The 24,833-nt window shown below is 39.4% G+C and overlaps 1 protein-coding gene across 2 annotated transcripts in view; it reads right to left on the reverse strand.

The window, feature by feature from the left end:
- LOC110956798 (metabotropic glutamate receptor 4) overlaps positions 1-24,833 on the reverse strand; it is a 192,949-nt gene that overhangs the window by 15,887 nt on the left and 152,229 nt on the right. For both annotated transcript variants that reach the window (XM_022202512.2, XM_022202511.2), the window contains exons 4-7: positions 22,213-22,348; positions 19,547-19,701; positions 18,843-18,983; positions 5,684-5,884 (exon numbers count right to left, since the gene is read on the reverse strand). In XM_022202512.2, coding sequence (XP_022058204.1) covers positions 5,684-5,884; positions 18,843-18,983; positions 19,547-19,701; positions 22,213-22,348 — 633 coding nt within the window. The remainder of the gene's footprint in view (positions 1-5,683; positions 5,885-18,842; positions 18,984-19,546; positions 19,702-22,212; positions 22,349-24,833) is intronic.

A 24,833-nucleotide genomic window follows, 5' to 3' on the forward strand; every position in this document is an offset into this window, starting at 1 on the left:
TTATTCAAATTAGTTCAATTCAAATTCCAAACCTCTTGTTTTTGGCCCTATTTTAAGGCCGGTTTATTTGAGACGCATTTAAAGCTCTAATATGCATTTCCTAAAAATTAATCATGCTTTCAAACAAAACAATAATTTTCATTGTGTCACAGTTGCCTTCCTAATCCTTTCATTCTGTTACAAAACCATTAGCTAAAGCCATGAGAAATGTGTTTGCAAATTTTGAGTAAAACTTCTATTGTGAGGAGTGTGGAAATGACTTTGGTGGACTATTTCTTTCCCCCCAATAGAAGTAAAACATATAATTACTCCTTTTTTTTTCATAAGAATAGCTGCAATTTAAAAATACTAAGACATTTGTTTTCACTATTTAAGGAGGCAAAGTCCTTAAATGGTTATTAAATATTCAGTTTGATGGAGTAGACAACTTCATAAGTGTAGTATCTGTAGAAAAAAAAATACACATAATCAACATGTTCTTTTAACAATTCCTTATAATATTAGCAGTGTTTGTGCAAATGACCATTTACTATATAGCAATACAAGTAAGGACTTCCTCAAATCACAAACAAATTAAATGGCTAATCAGACCTAGTGAAAACAGGCAGCTTAAAATGATTATGTTAAAACCCTGAAGTAGCATTAAAACTTTAATCACAAGTCATTTAACACCACTTTATAATCATGTTTGTGTCTTGTAAGGCTGCTTTGTGAAGCAAAATGTCTGCAGGAAAACTGTACCTGACCTGAATGTAGACGACAGCATCTTTCCTCAGCATCACAGGGATTACAGTCTTAATACCGTGCATCAATAAGTATCAGCTTTGTCTACAATATCCTCAGTGTTTGGGTTTCCTCTTTCCTTTAGTCAGCATGGATGCCTATAGACGGTTCCCAGAATACACTGGGATCGTATGGACATTCCTGTTGCGTTCCTACAGGCCTTTTAAATTCTCCATTCCATTGTGGCGAAAGACTCTTAAAAGCGAAGCAACCCAGGCAGTATTCCGGTAATGTGTAGCATTGATTTTCTAGCCATCTCTGTTGTAAACCCTATGGCTTCAGTGCTGACAAGCCTTCCAGTAATCTAACACCACGAATAAACAAATGCATAAACAATTGAAGTTTAATTCTCTAACACATGTTTGCTGTTCAGCACTGGAGATAAAAGCTTTACCTCAATGATGTGAGAATTGATCTGTCTTGTGGAACTAAACATCTGTGACCAAAGGATACAAATTTGAGCATGTTCTTTTTCTTTTTTCTTTTAATTTTACACAAATGTGAACTGACCTGCTTACATAGTAATAAGCATGCTCAGGAACAGGTAAACAATGTTTTGACTTTGAAGATGGGGCTCACAGTAAAACATTGCTGAGCACTGCAGAGTTTCCTTTCAAAATCCATTAGAGAACAAAACTAACTGCTGCAAACATTAGTGTCAAGTTAGATTTTGTTATCCCCAATGATAAAGGTTATGTTGACTGCATTATTTAAGAAAAAAGTCATCCATACTTTGTGTTCTTGATTTCATATACTTTGAGACTGTGTAGCGTACATCCAGAAAACTAAGCACCACTAAGGAGGAAAAAGCCATAGTATGTGTCATATTGTAGCACAGTTTTTGCATTTTACTGAAATCCTCTTTAATCTAGCAGCCATCAGACTGGCTGCCAACACCTACTGTCACCCCGTGGAGACTACAGACCACCATCTACCTTCAGTGAATGCAACAAGTCCTCAAATTCATACGACCACATCGGTATGTAACGTGCACCGGAATACAACCCATGAGAGCGCATGAGAAACGGCTTTTCCCTCGCGAAACAGCTTTTTCCTCACTTTCCCAGCACGGATTTAGGGTTATGGTTAGGGTGAGGGATAGGGATAGTGTTAGATAAAAGTTTGTTCATGGTGACGTTTCACCTGCGACACCGGAGTGTCGATATTTACTCAACCGCCAGAGGTGGCATAGTCAAAACGTAACACTCGGTCGTAATACGGGCGTGTACAGACTACCTATGTGGTCGTTTTTGGTTTGAGGACAGGCTGGTGAATAATATGAAAGACCTGATTTAACTCCTCTTTCAGCAGGAAAAAAAACAACAACATTATTTTCTGGTTCTCCTGCATATATGGCCATGATCTTCCACCGCTTGATTTGAGGTCTGCTTAAAGGTCCAACACTGCACCACTTGTCAGAACATATATGAAAGTAGCATATGTTCCCCGAATGTTCCTTTTTCTTTTTCACAATAACTGCATCACCTCTGGTTTTAGCCCTGTTCCAAACAAGCCTTTTCTGCAGGTTTAAATACAGTTGAGTTGCCACTGTCCACAGCCCCTTCAGGAAGAAGACTCTCTTTGCGTCTATGGTTGACAAGGGGTAGCAAAACCACACGGCAGCTGTCAAGGATTTGAGTGTGTGAGACCAGGATTATCGATCATTGAACTTTATCTCTGACTGATCATGGACATATTAAGTAGCACAGAATTTACAGCAGAGTTGTTTTATTTTGTATAGTGAGTTTGTCAGACAACATTGCAGTGAGAAGATCAGTACTTTAGCCACAGCTTGGACATGACCACGAAATGACTTCTGGTTAACATGAAGATGGTAACAGGCTGCATTTTAGTCACTGTGTCATTCTCACTGCGTTGTCAGACAATAGAGAGAGATAAATATGTAACTGAGACCAGCTTAATTGAGAATTCAGCTGAATTAAAATGAAATGAGCAGAAGAGAGGTAGTCTCGCTAGCCAGCCCATTGTGTCGAACATCTGGTAGCACCACACTATTATTGAAGGACATTGTCTTCAATACTAAAATTAATCCATTGGATCATTAGTACCTTAGATGTTAGGAGTGCATGAAGACTCTTGTGTTCACACTTTAAGATTTGATGTGTTTTGCTTGTGGCTGAGACATTTTAGAGTTAACAGAAGGAGAAAGTCTTAGTAGTAAACAAACCTTGCAAACAGCTGGCAGTCAGAGTAAGAAACAAAGTTTGAGCTGGGTGACTGGTGAGTATTGGTTCTTCTGTTGCAGCTCAGTAAAATTCTCACTGGCTTGTAAACCTGAAAATCATTCTAGTTGTAAGGTGCTTGAATTATGGTCGAATTAAACATCTTCATATCTTAACAACTTTTACTGAACATATCCAAGTTTTGTATAATGAATTTCACCATATGGGACCTTTAAGCCAAATGGACCATTTAGCAGCTAACTGTTCACCGGTGACTAATTTTAGAGTTGGGAACCAAATTTTTGTTGGTCGTTGCAAGATGTTCTGTTTGAGAGGTGTTGACACAGCACCAGATTTTTTTGCATGAACAACCAGAGGTCACGTTGCTGGAGAACTGGTTCAGTTCTCGGCTTTGTCAGTTGTCTTTCAGACTAAGCAGAATGCTGATCCAGTTTCCTACATGGTTCCTGTTGGTAACTACACTGAGGTGGTTGTAATATTGCAGTAGTATTCTACATGCTGAATTTTACTGCAGAACAGATCATATTTTTTTTTACATCTTTCAGCCAGTTTTACCTCTCTTTGTATTTGCATTCAGAGTAGGGAACCTTGTCATGGTAATAAAACTATTACTTGGTGGAGGTTACATTAGTGTGATTCAAAGGAGCAAATATTAGCTGTTAGTAGGAAACAGGAAATCCAAGGTCACGCATTTGATTCACTCCCCCATCCATGGAAACCTCTTCCTTATGAGATTTTGCAGCTCTAATAATGATGTCAGCCTCATTCTGTCTCTGTTTCTGACAGACAAGAGTTACATTTACAGCCGCCAAAAGTCATTGCTAGGTGAATGCGAGCATCCCATGTGGAAGGCATTTCAGCAAACGGAGGCTGTCATTTTTCTTGGGAGCACAGTTTCTGGAGCCACCTCCTGCTTAATTTGTCTGACAGTGACAACTTTTACACACACACACACACACAAAAAAACATTGTTGAGATGTATTTGAAAAAACAGAGGGTAAAAATTGCTAGTGCAGGACCTGGTCTCTTGTTTCTCACCTGCAAACACTAATCGTGTTCCGTGGGGCGCCTGGCCAAACTGCTTTCAGTAATGCTCGTAGCTGAATTCTGCAGAAGTGTTTTACCTCATCTAGACGTTCCTTTATCTTTTTTATTTCCTGTTAATTATTCCTGTCAGATGCTTGGCTGTGGCATGACTGGATCCCTCTCCAAAGATCCCACTCTGCAGTTGAGACTGTCAAACCACTCATGTTGCATTCTGCTTGATTTCATGACCCTCCACTTATCTGATGTGTAATTAGCTCAAGCTGTTCTAACTACTAACACTGACCTAAATTGGACCCCATTCTGCAGAAATTTTTATGATGTCTTCACAAGGCAGCAGGTTACATTTGTGCACATGCAGTTTATGTGGCTTTGTGTGTGTGTGTGTGTGTGTGTGTGTGTGTGTGTGTGTGTGTGTGTGTGTGTGTGTGTGTGTGTGTGTGTGTGTGTGTGTGTGTGTGTGTGTGTGTGTGTGTGTGTGTGTGTGTGTGTGTGTGCATAGAGGCCTATAATTAGTTGTTAAAAGTACTTCTTTCTTGTTAGAACGTGATAATAAAAGTGTTGCAGAATCATGCTCTGAGTGTGAACTTTGCACCTTCTAAATATTAGTTTGTGAATGCCTGCAGAATATTTTATCACTTAAGCACTTCAATTCTCTATTAGGATTTCCAACACCAGTTACTGGAGATGAACACCAGAACACAACACAGCAGTATAAGTCATAATATGTAAGTAATGTAGGTACTTTATGCACATACAGAAATGGAAAAATAGCAAATGCAGTCCAGTTTTTTTGTCTGAGGTCAACTGGTGAGAGACGGTATTTCTCTAAATGGAACTATTACAGTTGTATAAGTTTTGCAGAACTGGAGGCTAAACTTTTGCTCTCTATTACATTTTAGGTGTTCATCTACTGCTTTTATAGAGAGAGATAAAATGCAGGGGTCATGGCCATGTGACATTTGTCGTGTACACATAAGTGTTTTAACTTACACCTATTTCTGTCTCCAGAGATAACTGCATATTGCATTTGCCAGGAACACAAAAAGAAGTGAATTTAAGTTTACATAGGACAGCCACTGGATATCTACTGATGCCCATTTCTGTTGTGCTGTCTGTTAACTCTCTTCCCACTCTCATTTATTGTACAATTTTAACCCAGCAGCCCGTGCACTTCAAGCAGGAGATCTCTTGCGTGGGCAATTCAGTGCTGACAAGATAAGGCGGGAATCTCACAAAGCACCGTTCCTGCGCATCATCAGCTCTGATAAAACATGCTGTTCTGCTGGTGATTGTCAACCCTCCTACAGATCTCAGCCTCTTATACTCGCCGGGAATAATTTACATTCAGTAGCCTGATAATTTGAGGCCACTGCATACTCACAAAGCCCCTGCCTGAGCACGTTAGTGAACCCAAAAATAGAACAAACAGGTTGCTTCAGATGCCACCACACAAATGCTCCAGAATGAGTCGACCGTCAACTACTGTTTGTGTATGCTTTATATATCGAATTTCATAGATGCATTTCCTGGAACTCGCTTGCTCTTCTTGTTTTTCGTGTAAATAGAAAAAACTGGCGACAACAACCCATGCTTTACGTGCAGTATGCATGCAGCTTTAAGCCCACCCAAGCAGAAGCAGGAATACACACCTGTAAAGTTGACATTGCGGATGTATTTGAGCAGCAGTGTGCCGTTGATAGTGTCCATCTTGGAGCAGAGGCCAACTTTTCCAGGACAGAGGTCTTTGTGCATGTTATGTAGAGCGTGAGCCATGGCATAAACAGCGTCTATCACGAACTGGACCTTCCCCTCCTGTTCGTAGGATGAATCTTTCCCGATCCGCTCGTGGTCTAAAAGAAACGAAGGTAAAATTACAATACATGAAAGTACATCATACAAGGGACTGGAGTGATGAATTGACAGATGCTGATTGAATTATGATACTTAATTAAACTAATATATGTTTAATAACATATATGTACAGTATATAAATATATGTGAATTTCCAACAGTTTTTAATAGGAATGGTGCAATATTCTGAAGTGAAATCTCGTCAGCGATCAGTGAAAATTGTAAGAATTCAACTATGATTGCTTGATATGTAAAATAAAGCAAATGATGACCTTTCAAGAGGCCTGATTACTCAGTTCTGAAGCCATCTTTTTCTCACCCCATGTAACTTATGTAGAGACTGGCATTAAATTATGCATTAACCACTGATTGTATCTGAAAGTCATTCATACAGTCTACTACAAAATCCAAAACAGCCTCTCATGCAGCCCTATTTCTCATTATGGTCTGTCGATCACTGATTGGACCCACCCCACAATATTCAACTAGGCTCCTGGCATCATGTATCCCAGCCCGGTCTCACGGGGATTCGTGAAACTGTCAAACGCCGATGGACAGCTTAAATTGTCATGAATCCGCCGGTATAAACCACTTTCAGATGTGATCTGGCCGCTGTTGTGGCCGGATGTCCGGCGGCCGCGGCGGCGGCCGCAAACGCCAATGGACAGCTTAGATCGTCATGAATCCGCCGAATTTGCATAGGAATTTAAAGAATGTGCGGCGGCCGAAGCGGCGGCCACAGCAGCGGCCGCAAACGCCGATGGACAGCTTAGATCGTCATGAATCCGCCGGTATAAACCACTTTCAGATGTGATTACCACAGCGGGTTTTGCTCGTGGTGAGCGGCACGATAAACATGACGACATCGTGTTGGTGCGCACGAAACCGAAACAAAAACTGACGTGACAGTTTCACGAATCCCCGTGAGACCGTGTTGTGTATCCCCATATGTCCTTTGCAGCGCAGCATGCTCAGATGCTCATCAAAAACAGGTTTAACTTTTAAACCAAGCAAAGGTTCATTAGTGCAAACAAAAGGTTTTGTTTGTCCCCACAAAGTCACATGCCACTGTACACCCAATAATCAGGAGGGCAGAATATGATCGAGTGGTAGAGGAGGAGAGGAAGACACAGCTACACAGGTCTAATCATTCTTCAGTATTAATGTAATTAAGTGTGACAGGTGTATATTAATCATCACTGAGGTTGTTTTAATGCTTTGAAAATGCGTTAATCGCCAGGCAAGGTGACGATTAGCAGCATAATCCTCCGATTAACCAACGCAGCGCCAGAGCGTTTATGCAGGAAAAAGTGACAGAAGGATGCTGTTTAAGTTTCACATAGAACCAGTAAGAGCTGAAAGGAAGGAAGCAGCAAGACTGGAAGTTGTAACCTTTCAAAGTAAAACTACAGCACAACAGTCACTTTGTGTGATGTTGAATGCTGTTGAGTTTTTTTGAAAATCTTACAGAAGAACTGAAGCTTAAATTACGTCTCTTTCCTTTTTCCTTTTTATGTTCTTGTGATAAACACAATGAAAGCCACCATTCACTTGGTTAAAACAGCCAACTGTGGCTTTACCTCCATCCAAGTTTTTTTTTTATCATTTATTTTTTAAACCCGAAAATAAGAAAATAGTGTATAACAGTAACAGGAAAAACAGATCACTCGCTTTCGTTCAGCACACATTTTAGTGCTGATACAGCTGTAAGGAAAAGGGCTGAGTAAACGCAGACACGCCGCATAATTTAGTCATCTTTTATTTAAAACCCATTTCAACACAACAATTCTTTCCCCGTTGTGATTTTTTTCTTCTTGCTCTACGAATGCATGAGGGTTTACTGTCTTCTGATTCTTGCAATCTGAAATGAGTTGTCTTCAGTGTAATTGCCCCGAATATGACAGAAACATCTTTTGATAGATGCTCAACATTTGAAAGCATGTGAATAATAAAGCATTACAAACAAATCCCCGGAAATAATAAAAGGAAGACAGGTGAACAACAACATTTCACACATGCACCTAAACCACTGACAGGCTGAAGCGGAGGCTCATTTGTATTAGCGAAGTAGATGATCTATGCCAGTGTGCTTGTGGTTTGAAGGTTAATAATGCCTTTTTGTAAGTAGTTAGATCTGTTTTTGAACTTTGCTCAATATGAGGAGAAAAATGTTGGAGATGAAGTGATATATGACGGCGGAAAAATGGCTTTCAAAGAGTAAGTCTGAAGAAGGGCTAATGTCAATAACACATAATAAGAAAAGTGGCAACACTGACCATAATTTGTTATGGTAATGGGTGTACTCTGGAGAAAATTGTCTCACGTGCTTTTGCTGTCTGTTTCCTAATTACCCAAATGTTGCTTTTGCGCTGACATTTGGTGATAATTATACGTAAAGGTATAATTTGAAAGATCTGCTCGCTGTCACCACTGGAGCAGTATTTGAGTCATTTGTGTCATTTTCTTTTAATTACAGTTAACCTCCATGCTGCTTAACAAAAGCATGGCCTATTCCCTCACTTCACATTGGTGACAAGAAAAGCACAACACAAGGCAATGTAAATAGTGCATCGTGATCAGATAAAAAAAAGAGAAAAACCTACATGAAGCAGGCGATAAAGCGGATCATGTTTTGTTTGCAGGCCTTGCCAGAGCTCTGTGGCTGCCATTTCTTATCTCCACAAAGACACTTCATTTTTACAAGCAGTGACTTTAAACAGATGAACAGTTTTTGTTTGCCTTATTATCTGTACGCTCCCACAGTATTTGCTCATATACGTAGAGGAGACCATTTAACATCAGAGCCAAGACTCTGAATGTTTAAAGGTCCCCTCTAGTCAGGCATTAAGACGTGTCAAATTGCTTTGGATAATAACTGATGAATAATAAGTTGTCTATTCTTTTTTTTTTTCCAGAAATAAAACCTTAATTTAACCCATCAGAAATTCTCCTTTAATTAGTAAAGTCAGGTTCTTTGAATATGTAAAATACCCAAAGCAAGACGTCTCCCATTTCAATATTATTCCACGGTCTATATGGTCCATGTAGATAAATCTCAGTAGATCCGTGACATAAGCATGCAGATCACACAGCGTCTAGTTGGTATTGTAGTGGGATTAGCTCGCAAGATATTGTAATGTCAAAATTTTGCTAGGATTTGCACATTTTAAAATTAGTTTCAGAGCAGCGAAACATTCCTTTTTCAGCAGAAAAATGTAAAAACAGTCCGCCAGTGTGAAACTGTGCATTTATAATTTTGACCAAGGAAAAAAAATGAACAACAAAGTGAAGTAAAATATAAGCAAATCATGTTTTTTTTCAATGGAGGGGAACTTTGAGGAGACTTAGTATAACCAGTAGGTCTGGAATGAATATCTCTCTCTGTCTTTGATCCAACCTTGTTTGGCTTTTGGCCTAATAAAGTAAATTTGGTTCTAACCTAGTGTCACTGAAGTGATATTATCGATGATTTTTTTTCTTTAATCTTCATGTGATTCCTCATATTTCGGGTGTGGAACCACTGAAGCAAATTGAAGCCTGTGCACGCATGTTTTACTAATGCATTTTTACTGACTCCTTTGCTCCTATGTTTCTCATTAACACTCTTCTCCTTGGAGATTTGAGATGGAATACAGTGAAGCAAAGATGAAATGAGTAAATCCGAGGCTTGTTGTGACAGCACCTCATCAAAATGTGTGGGCTATTGATTATGTGCCTGATGTGTCGGATATAGTCTCATAATCAACTTTTCAATGCACACCCAATGCAAGAGAACTACCCAGTAATCTACAGCTGTCACTGACAATGATGATTAACCTGCTGTAGAGAATGAGCTGTAATATTACTGTACCAGAAGGCTACATTTGTCAAATATGTTAATGTTGTTGAACTTGTAATTGTACGTCATTCATTGTGTTCTTGGCAAAGTCACAGTCTTTAATTTAAATAGTTAATTCACCTTCAAGGACCATCTTCTATCCTGCTGTCATCTGTTGTGATAGAAAACAACAAGATAATATTGATTTTTGTCTGATATCGATATGTGGATTATTTTTAGGGACATTTGAGAAAACAGTGACTTAATAAACAATGATATTAATTTCTGCCCTATTATTTCTGTAAACAGCGTTATGTTAATGTGACTGCATGATTTTACATAATATTTTCGACAGGTGTCTATTTTTTTAAAAAAAATTTTGTATTTTAAAAATATGTAAGCATTTAATTTCATGAATCCTGTGCTTTAGGAATTCTTTATTAGAGCAGCATCTTCGATATTTGCCTTTATCAGATATCCTTCTTTAGAACTTGACGAATACTGCATAACATCCATGTCTCGATGCAGAAAATGAGTTTTGTGTGGTTTTGTTGACTGAAAAATGGAGAAAAAGCACAGCGAGTGGTTGCTAAAATGTGTGGCAGACAGGTTGTCACATGCCTTAATGTGAATTATGATGACACTTTGCTCCTTTATCAGTGTTCTGGGCGTTTCCACAAAGGGAAAAGATGTAATTCTGAAGGGGCACAATGATCCAGAAAGCTGCAGGTCATACTGCATACGTTTGCTTGTGACATTTCTTTCAATGGAGGCTGATTTCTTTCTTTGTCAGGCTGAAAATTATGGGCTGTATGTCCAAATAATGTGCTTGGAGGGTAGAGCAGACCAGATGATTCTTGCATGGCCATAGTTTGTTTCAACTGGGTCACATTAGGGGTGTGTAATGATATAGAAGTTGGCTCAGAATAATGTATGATACATTTTTCTCTTCATAACTTTTTTTGGCAAAGTTTTAAAACAGCTGAAAGTACAAAAATGTGCTTTAATCTATAATGTTCTTACAAAAAAATTCTTACGCTGTGTCTACACTTGAGGCAAAATATGAACAGAAGCAGATTCAGTGCCACATTTGTGTCCACATAGGATGAATTCAGCTGTGTTTTTGAGCTTTGAGTTTCACCATACACACTTCTTTCCTACATGTATTATCTGAGCCTGGACAGACAACTTTCCTGATTAGCTTAGGTATGCAGCCATGAAGGGGTAATTCTAGTTCCCTTTGGGCTTAAGAAACGCTGTATATGCCTGCTGCTGACACTGTTCAGCACAACAAAACCCGTACGCTTGATTCGGCTGAGCTGATGCTGATACCAGCTCTCATCCAGACTTGCTGGCCCTCAACACTTCCCATGTATACCGACCTGCAGCATCGGATGCTGAAGAATACTGAACAGAACACTTGGGAGCTTCAGGGGTTGTCAGATATGTTCATGTAGCAGACTCAGACTGTAAACTCAGTACTTGTTAGCTTGTTAGCCTGTGGATACTACTCCTGTTTCTGCTGCTTGTAGAGATTCGCTGTCGGAGTTCAGTTAAATTACAGTAGACAACAGTTGGTGCCTGTGCGTTTGCAGCAGTGGCTGGCAACAATATTGTAATATTTTGCATTTTGATATACAGTAACTTCAGGAAACATATGTATTGATTTGATCATTTAGCAGCTTTTTGTAGCCTAATGATGAATGTGTTTGGATGATATTGAATAATATATGGTTTTATTTTCACTCAGTACCGGAGTGTCATATTTGCAAGACTAGTGACTTTGAAAGTGTGCAACACAATACTCAGAAAACATTGCAGGGCTGCACATTTAATCCTATTTTAATCATGATCATAGCTTCCCACAGTCAGGGCCGGCCCTAGGACTTTGGTGGCCCTAAGCAAGATTTTTTTTGTGGCCCCAAAACATGCACAGTGCAACTACCATATCACGTGCACAGCTTGTAATTGGGTTAAAACACACATGCACATGATTAACAGCATTAACAGATTTATGTTTCATTGGAATAAAGACAGGGACAAAATGCGAATCACACACTTATTGTGGTGTGGCCCCCTCTAGTGGATGTGGCTATAAACAATGGCATAGAGTGTTTATGCGAGCGGCCGGCCCTGCCCACAGTTAAATGAACATGTAAATAAAATGATTTGATTTCATATTGGGTAAATCTGATGCTGGAACACCTTATTTCACTCTTTTCAAGACATTTTTGCTTCTTTTCCTGCAGTCGCCAGCTAGCATCTACTCTATCCTGCATATGAGCCGTTTAGGGAACCCTTAGTTCAGTGTATGAGATGTTTTAGGTGCAGTTTAATTTATATTTTGCCTCTAAGCGATATACTGAATTGAGGCGTAATTTAAATCTTATTTTGATGCAAAGATTTGAACATTAACAGGAATGTGGCATGACATGGAAATGGAATCAGTACCACTCAAATGTGAAGCAGCTATAGAAGTTAATTCATCAAAGTCAGTGAATAATTATGACAAATAATCTTGAGATTAATCTGTATAATTGTGATTAGCATTTTAGCCACAGCCAGGCGGCTCTACCTGATTCATTTAGAGATCAAGGTCCAGTATGTTACAGAAGAGAGACAAACACAGCCAGATTTCAAGCTAAGTTTAAACTTGCATTTTTCATTTCAGATCATTTTTGTGCCACATTACCAATTATTACTTCAAGTCATTCAGCTGAAATGTTGTCAAAATGCAGAAAAAGACATACAATAACACTAATTCTAAGTGTCAGTCTCTGTGATTCGGAAATAACTCTGGGTGAAGTGTGCCTGTGGTCACATGCATGTTTTTGCCATAAGTTTCTTTGATAACTGCTAAAATGATCTGCTAATGTAGCCCCAGTGAAGGCTTTGACAGACTTCAGTTGACATCCATTACAAACCCCTCCCATTTTCTTTTTCTAATTAAAAAGATTGGGCATCATCACCCAGGGGACAAAAATAGACCACAGTGCTTGACAGTGCTTGTCATCATGGCTTTCAAAGACACAGTCAGTCAGATTAAGTGAACTCATTGTTGCAGCTCCCAGCTATGGATAATAAATGGGGTTTTCTTGCTTTAGCTGCCTTCAAACAAAAATCCATCATGGACATATCTGGGTACAAAAAATTGGGGGATTTCAAATTACTTTTAAAGAGCATATGCTGTTATATAGAAAATAGAAAAACAATTCTGGACCAGTTCAGGTAAATATGAATTTCTCCACAGTGTTTTTCTCTGGCTTATCTTCCCTGCAAACCTTGACATTTTAGTTGTATCTCAGGAGAACCCAAGAAATGTTCAAAATCGCCCAGTTGCGTGTGGTGTCCTTGATTTTTTTTCACTGAGCAATGGAATTCAGACAATTGAGCAAGCAGGCAGGCATGTATTTGTGTCTGGTAGCCTTGATGACTCATGCCTGCAGGGATGCAAAGCAAAAGAGTGACTCAAGCCAGCTTGCTTCACTCAAACTGTGACCCTCAGTGTGTGCTGAAATGACGTCAGCGAGAGGCACAGCACCTGCCGAGGCTGGCATCTCTGCCAACAACGCAGTAAGATAGAAAACTTTATGCTGTATGAAATGGCCCGATTGTTGGTAAATTTCTGTACTTCATATTATGAGGATGCAAAAATTGAGCCTCTGCTTTTGGAAAAATTACAAGAAAAGCAATTAACAGCTTCTTGTCATGCAGTCAATGTCAGTGTTCACAAAATCTGAGGAGTACAGGTTCTGTTCATCCCAAAGTCGTCATGATTGATGTGTCAGTCCTGCTCATTGCCGATATCTGCACCTGTGTCATGCTATGATCTGGTGCGGTGTCTTTCTGTTACTACCAATTTGTCTCTGTTCACGAGCTCAGCCCGCATACCAGCCATTTCTTGTTCATTCTGCTCTGCAAAACAGGATCATGTTTTATGGTTCACCAGCGTGAAATACTGTGACTGTGACAGTACAGCGAGTGGCGAGCTGATCAGATGGCAAAGTTGAGAACTGCTGAATCCTGCAGCCAGCATTTCCCATTTTGAGTCGGAGAGAACGTAAACGTCATTTTGAATTTGCAGTGAATCAGTTGTGTCCGATTCGTTTCTGGGAGTTTCTTAGATTCTGTCTGTGGAAAATTTCAACTTTTAATCTTGATCAAACCCAGACGGCACCATTTTCAGTTGTAGTTTAATTCAGGGGTTCGCTTACAGGAATGTCTGAGGTAAATTTTACCTTCTTGATATGGTTAGGTTTTCACATTTGAAAGAATAAATGTCTTTGATATACTGTTTGTTTGTTCTAATGAGAGAAATACAGGGGTGTTAAATGGCAGTGTGAAGCTGACAGTTCCCTAATAACCCTCGCTTGTAAAACAGATTGCCTGATCATCCCTTAGCAACTATAACCAGACGCTGCAGGAGTCTAGAAGCTGTTGCATGAGGTTGGCATGAAGGTAATAATCTGCGTTTGAGTATTTAAAGCAGGATAAAAAATTAAATTGTGTGATTTATTTTTTTCTTTTTTAGAGGGGCATGCCAGTGTTACAAAGATGAGCAAAAATGTGATGTAGCAGCAATTCACATCCCCATCAAACCACCTTATGGTCCACCCACTGTGAGGAAGTCATGCCCCCACTAGAGGTTAGTGAATCTGTCATGGTCTTTATTGGATTTGGGGAAGTTTAGAAAGCTTTAGAATTTGCTGTCAAAGACAGAGTTACACTTGCCAAATCCATCAACTAGTCCTCATCCTTATTCCTAAAAGAGCCTTTATCTTGTTAAAGTTTAAAGCGAAAGCAGGTTGTTTGAAAAAATAAATATGTAAGATAAGCTTCCAAACTGAGGTGTGTTAGAATGTAATACTGCGACCTGACAGGTTGCTTTAATATGCTATCCTTTCATACGTGCAGGACTGAACATTACTGCAATGCAAGATCAGTGCTGTTTTTTTTTTTAACACGTTGGGTATGTTTTTGCCTAGATTATGCATTTCCAGTCTCAGTATTCTACATAATATTGCATATGCAGCAATCACAAATAAATTTAGGATCCTTTTAAACCATCTCCTTTAAACTTAAAGGCTGGGGTAGTTACTAAATCCGAAAATTCAGTTATACCTGTAGCATATGGTAGTTTTCACATTTAAATTATGCACCTTGCACATATGGATAAAGATGCAGGTTTTTTCTCCACTTCAAAGGGTGTTGATGGTGTTTTGTTGCATTCAGCGAATGTGGCGGGAAAATGGCCTGTGGATAGGCGTTGACAGTGTAGATCTGAAGCTACAAAGTAAACCTTGTTCTCTGGGGCAACGGATACAAGAACTCTAGGAAACAGAACGGCAATAGGATGTGAATTATACATCTGAATTCTGTGTTGTCTTCCCTGCACACAAAGTCAGCTCCACTTTCATGCTTCAGTCCTGGAAGATGACCTGTGTTCATACCCTGCTGTTGTACTACATAAATCACATGCCAGCGACTTGCATTGTGCGATTAAAAGCTTTGATATCGCACAAATAGAACAATTACATGCCCGTCTAATCATGATAGCACTTTAAGAATATCATTTTCCAGCCTGTGGTGGTTGATTAGTCTTCCGCAGATTTTTCGAGTGAGGAATTTACTCTGCCCTACTTATTAAGTGTATGTGTGTGTGTTTTTAAAGCTGACGATGTGTGGACCGTGTTTAGAAAATGCAATCACAGCAACAAGAGGATAATTTGCCTCTAACATGCCACTTGATATGTTATGGATGGTATCGAATCCACAGCGACTTCAGAAGTGGGAACAAGAAATTGTTCTACTGACAAAAGGAGCAATGAGGAGCATAGTGATAGTACTTGCAAAAGGCTCTGAGTGAAATGATTGTTCCTCTTGCCTGTAAAAAATTTTACTGTGCCCTGGAGGCTACTCAGAGGAAGAAAAGGGGCAGCAGCAATTTGGCTCAAGAGCAGCCACCATGACAACTGATAAATACAGAAATCATTTACAATTGCATGTTCTCCTGAATGTGTGGATTGTTGGAAGCATCTCTCTGCTTTGCCAGAGGACACAATTTATTTTCAGAAGCTTGAGACTTTAGTCGCTCCCAAACTGGTTAATTTTGCATCTACTGTACGTGCTTTAGTGTTTCTGCTCTGGTATTTGGTCACATTTTCTTTTCATTTTCAATATATAGTGAGAGCACAGAGAAAGAAAATGTACATACCGCAAATACAGCATATTTCACCTATCAAAACAAACCAAACACAGCTGTGCTTTTATATTCTGTGTTACAAGTTACTTACTGTTTAAAAATATTAAAACTGGTACCTTTTCTGAAAAGGTATCTGTTTTATCTTTTTCTTAGGAAACAACTGTAGAAAAGGTATTTTTCCATGAGACAGCAGCGCTGCCATTTGCCTGCAAAAGGCTGACAGGCCCCATTTTCTTCTGTGTAGTTCAAAGCCTAAATTCCTTTGGAAACAGTCCAAGAATGCATAATTGTGGACACAGAAGCAACTCGGCCAGAATAATTTTAGATAAAATTTTCCGCACACACCCAAATACAGTGAAATTAGGGAGCCTTTTCGGACCTACGTTTTACACATTCATCTGATACTGTTACTGGTAAACTGATGCAGGAAAGACGGAGTGATTGAAGTGAAAAACATCGATCATCTCTTTACAATGCAATGTTATGCTGGGAAACCTGGGGTCTTGGGATTTCGTGGATGCTACGTTGACTTGTAACACTGACTTGAACATTGTTGCAGAATAATCATACTCGTGATGATGTCGCTCACAGATGGCAGTGACGGGGTGCTCCACCACACAGCAAAAACAGCTTGAGGAGCACAACTAAGAGTCCAAAGTGTTGACTCAGCCTCCAAACTCCCCAAAATCCCATTCTGATTGAGCATTCACGTAATACACAAACTGAATGGATTCACTGCTGACATCCCATTATCAGACACCAGGGGTCCAGTGTCCATGGCCCATAGGGTCACAGCTGTTTTGGCAGCACAAAAGGGAACCCACACAATGCTGGGCTGGTGGTGTTAATGTTGTGGCCATCTGTTTAATTCACATCGACTCTAATTCTGAATCTTATCTAATATTCTAGTCTGGGTCTGGTAATTAAGGCACACTTTAGTCCACTCATCTTTGATAACTAGAAGTAGTTACACCAGATTCTCAGATATTTCTTTGAAACTGTCTATAATTATATCTGATATAAAGAACAGGTGGCAATGTCCAGACTATTGCAGCTCTTATTTAAGCCATGAAGTAGTACCACGGAAAATCAGGAAATCAGATCCTTCTGGCATCACAGAAGTTCAGGCTCAGCCATGGCTGTCGTTTGTTAATCAAGAATTTGGTGAAGAGCTTTTCCAGACTTTCAAAAAGTGGTTGTGGGGGTGTGAAGGCATGAATAGAAGAAGTGCAAAAATTGCAAAAGAACATTCATTTGATATTGTTATGTTAAGCTTTGGAAAGTAGGACGTGCTTCATATTTAGCTGGGACTGGTTTTAGAAAGGTCTTTGAAAGGTGCACTTCTCCAGAAAAAATAAAGAGGTGTGTTTAGTTTACCAGTCTAGAAACTTGATTAGTGGTCTTGGAGGGGAATATAGAACATTTCTAAATGGAAGCTCAGAATTATCCATTTCTTCATAGAAACAACTTCTTCTATCTCTACCGTCAGTTTTTCTGCTACATTGTGGAGCATTGCCTTCTTCTCCAGTTTTGGGGTGTTATGTTGGCATTTTACTGCCTTCATGTCTTGTAACTCAGCGATTCCTCAGAGAACATCTCTGTCAGGCGGAATTTTCTTATTGAAGACATTTTATGGTATCTATGACTTTATCAAGGTTGCTTTCAGTCTCTTGTCAACAGGCTTTCACTGGCAGAGAATGTAGTTTTTGAACTTGAGACCAGCTCAGTTCTGTTTCTGCTGGTTGCTTGTCTTGTTACAGGTGGGCTGAGTCTTTCTTCAGGCTGATCAGGCATCTTTATGCATTTTCTTCTCATTTCTATGTTCTTCATTAAGGATCTGTTCATTTAATGGCTATTTTTGAAACTGTAGGGGTTCAAGCTTAAAAGGTTTTTTGAGAAAGCTGAGGTTACACATGAATAGATGGCAGCCATTAGAGTGCGGTACAGAAGTACAATGGATCTGTAGAGCTTTTAAGGTTGAAAACCTCACTCGGTGAGAGTGAACCAAAATATGAAAGGGGCAGGTAAGACAGCTAAACTCAGTTAAACTCTCTTTTACTTGTCTGTATAATAGGGCTGGACCCGAATATCCCGAATATTCGTTCGCTATGGCACTATCCGGATATTAATTTTGGTATCCGAATATTCCCCCCCCCCCCCGCTTAATTTAACATTCCCACACAGCAGACCTGTCCCTGCTCTAAGAGGCTAAAACATCATATTGCATTTTGGTTTGTGAAGGTTACAGAATTGTTTGGACACAGTCTCCAGTCCCAAACCCCAAATTATGATTGTGGAAAAAGATTGGCACGAGGTGTTTATTGAAGCTGGGACACTGGCTGAATAGATGGATGCATCTCAATAGCTTAGAACAGGCAGCTTCTCCAGTGTTGGTTTTTGGGTTTGATTGTGTATGAGACTGCAGCATTCACACGGCTATATGAGAAATGGATTGCTTCGAAACATTACAGGTGCCGGCTTTAAATCAGTCTGAACTACTTGAGATGCAGCGTTGCACTGCACAGTGTGGTAGGAGCCACACTCAGGGAGCCGACTGATTTTAATGACCTGAAAGCCTGTTTCTAATGGGCTGACTGGATTTTTCTATTGATTATGTTTTCGACACATGCGATGGCATAGTGTCGTGATTGCTATTGTCGCACACTGCAAATTGAACTAGGCACAAGCAATGACAACATTCATTCATTCTTGCAAAATGAGAGATTCCCATTTGCTTATCTGTACCCATTACACTTAGCCTAAATTAGAGGAGTGTGATCGTTTACTCCCTGATGACAAATACATTTATCTGTGCATACCAAGTACACACACACACATACACACTTTGTATCCACACCAGACCCAATCAATATACTCAGTCATTGATTGAGTGTTGTGTATTGACTGAGTGCCATCTTTGCTATTAGTGTAGACTCACTTGTACACTTTTTGATGCCGGATCCTTTCTTCACAGCATGCCGACTGAGCTTGCATTGGAAGTTATTCTCCCAAAACTCTGCAAACCAGATATTCCTCCTGTTGTTCTCTAGTGTTCGGCTGATGAAGTAGCGATCAAAGCCTGAAAGAAATAAATATCCGATGTTAGAATTTAATCTCTTATGTTTCTACATTTCCAGTAGGACCGGTTAAGGTCATTGCAATTTAATTTCCTTTTATCTTTAAAAGTTTCAAAAAACTCTGCTGTGCATACAAATCCAAATCCACAGCACAAGAAAATGCATTTTTCTTAGCAAAACAGTGAAGTTAAAGTGTCTGATTATTGTTGCATCCCATAAAGTGAACTATTAAAATGAAAGGCCTGCTTTTTTTTTAGCCTGCTGATTATGACTTTTAAGGATCTGAAAAGCCAGTCGGCTGCAGTATAGATTTATTCAATGTAAAAATCAATGTGAAATATAAATAATAGCAGTATAGCAGTGACACAACAGTTTATGTATTGTGTGGTTGCAAGGGAGCAAAATTGGGAAGCATCCAATCAAAAAAGAATCATTTGAATGTAATATGTTGAATATAGAAATGAAAACATCTAACATCTAATTCAATGCAAGCTAAAACTATCATCTTGTACAAAAATAAGCCATTGTGGACAATCTGTAAGGTAAGGTTTGGCAGTGTGAATACCTTTGATGGACTGCCGTTTGGGGAGGATGGTGACAGCACCTTCTGCCATTTCTTCTTGGTTCAGTATGGGGGAAATTTTGGAGCCCCAGCTGTCTGAACCCACCCAGATGAAATGGCCTGTTTGATTGGCCTTCTTAGCTGCCTGAAGGAGTCGCCTTTGGGACAGAGAAGTAGAGCAGTGTGTAAGTGAAGCATACAATGCTGCTTTCTTCTGTATTTTTCTCGCATACAGTGATACTGTGCATCACCAACGAACCACCGTTCCTATTTAAATACACCCTAAAGAGGGAGTGTAGCTGCCATGCCGTAGACTTGAAAAGCCACCACAGACTCACTGCAGCGAGTTCTTCCTTCCTGTGGCAGAATGACACCCTTGCCACATTTGTCCAGGCTTGTTGCCAATGGACGTAAGTTTTGGAAGTCATAAAAAAAAAACCTGCCAACAAGCTCTGCTGTAGCAGCAGAGTTACATCAAGGAAGCATGAGCGCAGCAACATAAATTTTAAACACAGCCACCTGGTATATGAACCATTACCGACCTTTACATCGCCCCAAAGATGCCAGGACAAACATAAATATTGAACGTTACATTGTGTTGTAGACAACATCAGTCTTTTACTTGGCACATACTGTTTTAACAACCCATAAGATTTTTTGCAGTTGCATAAAAAAGGACAGTGTAACCTTGTAAAATAATTAAATTCCCTTGTATAATGTGGAGTGGGCGAGCAGTGACTCATCCAACTAACCAAATGTCTCTTTACCTTAGTTTTTATGACCGCAAGGATTTATGTCTGATTGGTAATGATTTTTCCCAGAGTCTGGTCTCCAGAAATTTTGTGAAATGAGCATGTCTTAAAATGCAATTATGAGCTCCACGTAGGAAAAATGAGAGAAATAGATTTTCTCACCATCGGGAGACATGAGTAGACAGGCTGAGAAGTCTGATGTGAAAATAACAGAGTGAGACGTAAAGGTGTTGCTTAGAGCTGGTCGATGAGCGTTTATGCTTCCCTTCAGCTTTGACAGGACAGCATCAGATTTAGTGACAAGGCTGTCATTTTAATGAATTTGTTTGTTTGTTGCAAGTTTTTTTAGTCACTTAGGGACCTTTAAAACTTTATACAATCATTTGCTCTTGAATCTGAGTCAAGATTGATAAATTTTGCATTAAAAAAAACATATCTTCTATCCACGCTCCCTGCCATTATATATGCCTAAATTCAACCATGTTTCATGCTGATGAAAAGGTCAAAATGGCATGTATAATGCATGCTGCTGTAAATTAACCAGTTGACGGAATTCATAAATAAATGATAAGAATGATTCCATTACATTTGTTTTAGTGAAATTTTTCATTCAAGAATTTGTGTTTATCTTCTTTCATTTTCTAGGCCTATGTTGTTTTCTCACCGTCCTAACACCTATCTGGCCAGATTATGGAAAGCTAACCCATAAATATTATATTATTATGACACCGAGACGAGGCAGTATTTTTTTTTTAAAATAATTGTATCTTGTTACAGGGCTCTATCAACACAGCTCAGCCTCTGTTACTTTCTTTGTAGGCAATTTTGGGTTCTTATTCGGCTGCTGCAGGCTCACACTGGCTGAGTTTAAGGCTAGAGCAGGCATGCAGCGCTGAAATCCCCTCAGCTTTCTGTAATTACTATATATCCAGACTATTACCCGTTATCAGGACCGGATTAAGTCAATGAGCACTGGGACTTCTGCCCTGGTCACCATCAGGAGACCGCCCCCAAATCACTGCCCACTTCCACTAGGAGTTCGCCGGCCTACTAACTGGTTGCTGGGAAACATTTCCCTCCTCAAAGCCACAACAGTGCTGTGTGTGTTGACTCAGCTTGAAACTAATTAATTCATTTTTAATTCAGACGATCCGTCTTAATAGCAGATAATGAATTTCAATTGATACGTTTTAGTCCCCACAAGAGAAGGAGTAACTTTACTTTTCTATAGTGAGGCCAGATATAATAGAGTGGGGACGGTGGAATAGATGCCAAATTGGATTACAAGGCTGTTTAGTGAGATAGAAAGAGCATGAGGGACTGGACAAAATATAGAAACGCTTTCCAATGAAACTGTATTTGATGTATAGAATAGCTCCTTTCAGAATGTTATAATAGTAGATACATATATTATTGAATAGTTGTTATTGTGTTATTAATATGCTAACATCATTTTTAATATGACACCTTTTGGATAATTTATTCCATCAAATTAACTATAAGACAACAAAACAAGATAACAGAGTAATAGTGCCTTTCTTCATATAAAAACATGAAGAAAAAAATATACGCTTGCATTTTAAAATAGAAACATCTTTGACATTTCGAACTCATAAATATTAACATGTGGTTAGCAGGACGTATTTTGCATGGAAAAGGCAGTTTAATGTCTTTGAACACACAAGAGACATTTGTGGCTTTTTCATTCCAGCAGCAAACACGGCTTAAGGGAAAGCTCTTACATTGCTGAACAACATTTGACACGTTTGGAAACAGTTAAATGGCTTTACATTATCAAAATTAAGTGTACTTTCACTTACGCAATAACAGTATGACGGAGCAAGAATGTAACAGTGGTTGAGAGAAGTCAGGATAATCATCATGCTAATTGACAGCACTTCACTTGGCTGCACTTACCTGATGTCGTCCTCGTTGGCAAAGATGATGACTACTCGAGCGTTGGGGTTCTCACTCAGCCTGCGAATGATCTTGTCAAACTCTCCAACTCTGGGTTCGCGGGGTATTTTCACAGACTGTGAAATGCACAGACCACCTAATGGGAAGACAAAAGTGGAGGTTTCCAAATTAAAAAAGATCTCATTAGCAGAGTAACAGCAAATTAATGCTGGTGCGTTGTTTCCCAGCTCTGGATGATCTTGAACCTGATTTTGCTTTTCTCTTGTTTTAACTCACACAAATCCTTTTTTTTTCCTTCAATCCTCCTGACTTATTTTATGATAGATGCACTATTAAATGTGCACAGGGGCAATATTTCACAGCATGAGGGACGCAAGGTATTAAAAAAAATCTCTCTTTGGACCGCAAGGGGCAACTTGGAGACATGGCTTCCCATCAATTCAGGTTATGGTCCTGCCAGTGAGAACGAGGGAATTTGGTAGCATTTCGAAGTACATAAATTTTGTAATTGAAAACTGGTTCCATTTGTTCAGAGTCATTTGTATTACATAGGTTGTTTGATGTTATCCAACCTACAAAGTACTGTTTACTAAGATTTTCTAAATTCCGCTTCTTGCCTAAAGAGAGGCAAAGCAACAGGAAGTGTAGGTCCATCTAATTTAATTAGTTAATTACTTGCTGGTAAAACCGACAGTATTGTCCATTGAAATTGATTAGTTTATCTAGTTAGACCCTGGCCAACACATAATTCTCCACAGATTGGTTTAAAAAATGTCCTTCCCTTCTTAGAAAGGCCCATCTATTGAACACAAGTCCAGAAGCAGCAGGGGACTTCCCCTAGTTAGCAACAAGCGAAGGCTTTTTAATTCCCAATGCAGCATTTCAGGATAACTGTTTTGTCACTCTGCCAAAATGCCACAGAGAGTATGTGCATGCTAATGAATTTCCCTTTCGTGACCCAGTACAAAGCCAGCCCGATGAACAATCAATGCATGAATAATACCCTGTAGTCCGGTTCATGGCAGCCAGACTCGCACCATAAAACAAAGCCTGAGCCCTCCTCAGATACGAATAGGTTGGGAAACTGGAAACATGAGTAAAGAACAGGGGATGCCATTAAATTAACGATGATGTTGGGCTGCTTCGCTCATGGGTACAAAAAGTCACATCCGCTTAAGTCAGTGAGGGGCTTCAGCCAGTGACCTGCACTATTGTTCTGATTGTACTCTCAGGATGAATTTAATGATGTTTGCTTTTTCCTCAAATCCCTGGTTTCGCTCTTCCACTGGGGTGGTTTTCTCAGGAAAGCCGAGTATATAAGTTTCGTGTGGTCATGCATGTCACAAGTAGAACACAGCAGTTCTGGCTTATATAAACATTCACTTGGCTGGTTAATGGATTAGCAGTTCCTTCACTAGAGAAACAGATTCATTTCTTCATGTGTACTGGCCCATGTCCTGTTGTTGTGTGGTGATGGGGGATGTCTCCATCAGAAAAGACCTTTTTTTCCCCCTAGCCCTTTGCTATTCCCTGTATATCAAATACTACCGTTTTGTCAAAGTCCTTTGCATCTGATAGATACGCACAGGGTGTCCTTTTGCGTCATTGCCATCTGAGTTAATATTCAGTGTCAATAGATGTGGTAGTTTTTCAAGCTTTAAAATAAGGCGAGCAACTCATAAATTATTGGATTTAGGTTTGTATATCATGTCAGACCAATATTTTTTCACTTAATTTTAATTTAGTCTCATTTTCAGTTGCTCTTTGGCACCAAAGCTATTTGGTTAAGCTTAGGCAAAGATTATGGCTTGAGGTAAAAAAAAAAAAAAAATCATTAACTGCATGTTGCAATTCATGTGATCTGAAAATGATTGATATTAGTGTTGGAATCACTATTTAATTGCATACTTGTGGCATCTATTTCTGATATTTACAGGTGTTCATTAGTCAAACGGACTACCCTGCACTTTGAAAAATGATGCTGGAGTGCGATAGTGTGCGAGTGAGACGCAGCAGCATCACAACCCCAATTTACATGTCTTTCTACTTCTGAAACCTGGCTTTAAATATCACAATGAACACAAATTTACTATAGCAAATGGTGTGCTCACAGTAAAAGAAAAGCCATCCATTAACCATTTCATACCACCACGTTCCGCTTTTGATTTATATCGGAGTTGTCATTTTCTTTCTCTGTGTGCATTTTGTTTCCAATTCACTTGTTAATTTTGATGCAGATATAAAATAGGTTTGTATGCAGTATTCATTCTTAAAGATATTGCGTGAAATGTCTGTGGTATGTCTGATGTCAGAACCACATGTAATGGTAGCACACAATGATGCCTGCTCTGTGTTGCTGAAGAACTAGTCATGTGACATAATCTGTGATATTACACTGCTTTGTCACCTCTCTTTCCACAAATAGACATTAAAATGAGTGTTGCAAGGAGAATGATGTGCAAATGGCTGATAAATGGCATGGCTGTGTGCATTAAAGGCCCATTTTGGCAGAGGACACGAGGCATGTGCATTGTGACTGAGATGAAAGCAGAACCGTGTTTATACTCTACATCTGTGTGCGTTCACATAGTTCTAGTTGTAGACCTACACACGGTTTTATG

The sequence above is a fragment of the Acanthochromis polyacanthus genome, chromosome 6, assembly GCF_021347895.1.
Source record: "Acanthochromis polyacanthus isolate Apoly-LR-REF ecotype Palm Island chromosome 6, KAUST_Apoly_ChrSc, whole genome shotgun sequence".
Lineage (NCBI taxonomy): Eukaryota > Metazoa > Chordata > Actinopteri > Pomacentridae > Acanthochromis > Acanthochromis polyacanthus.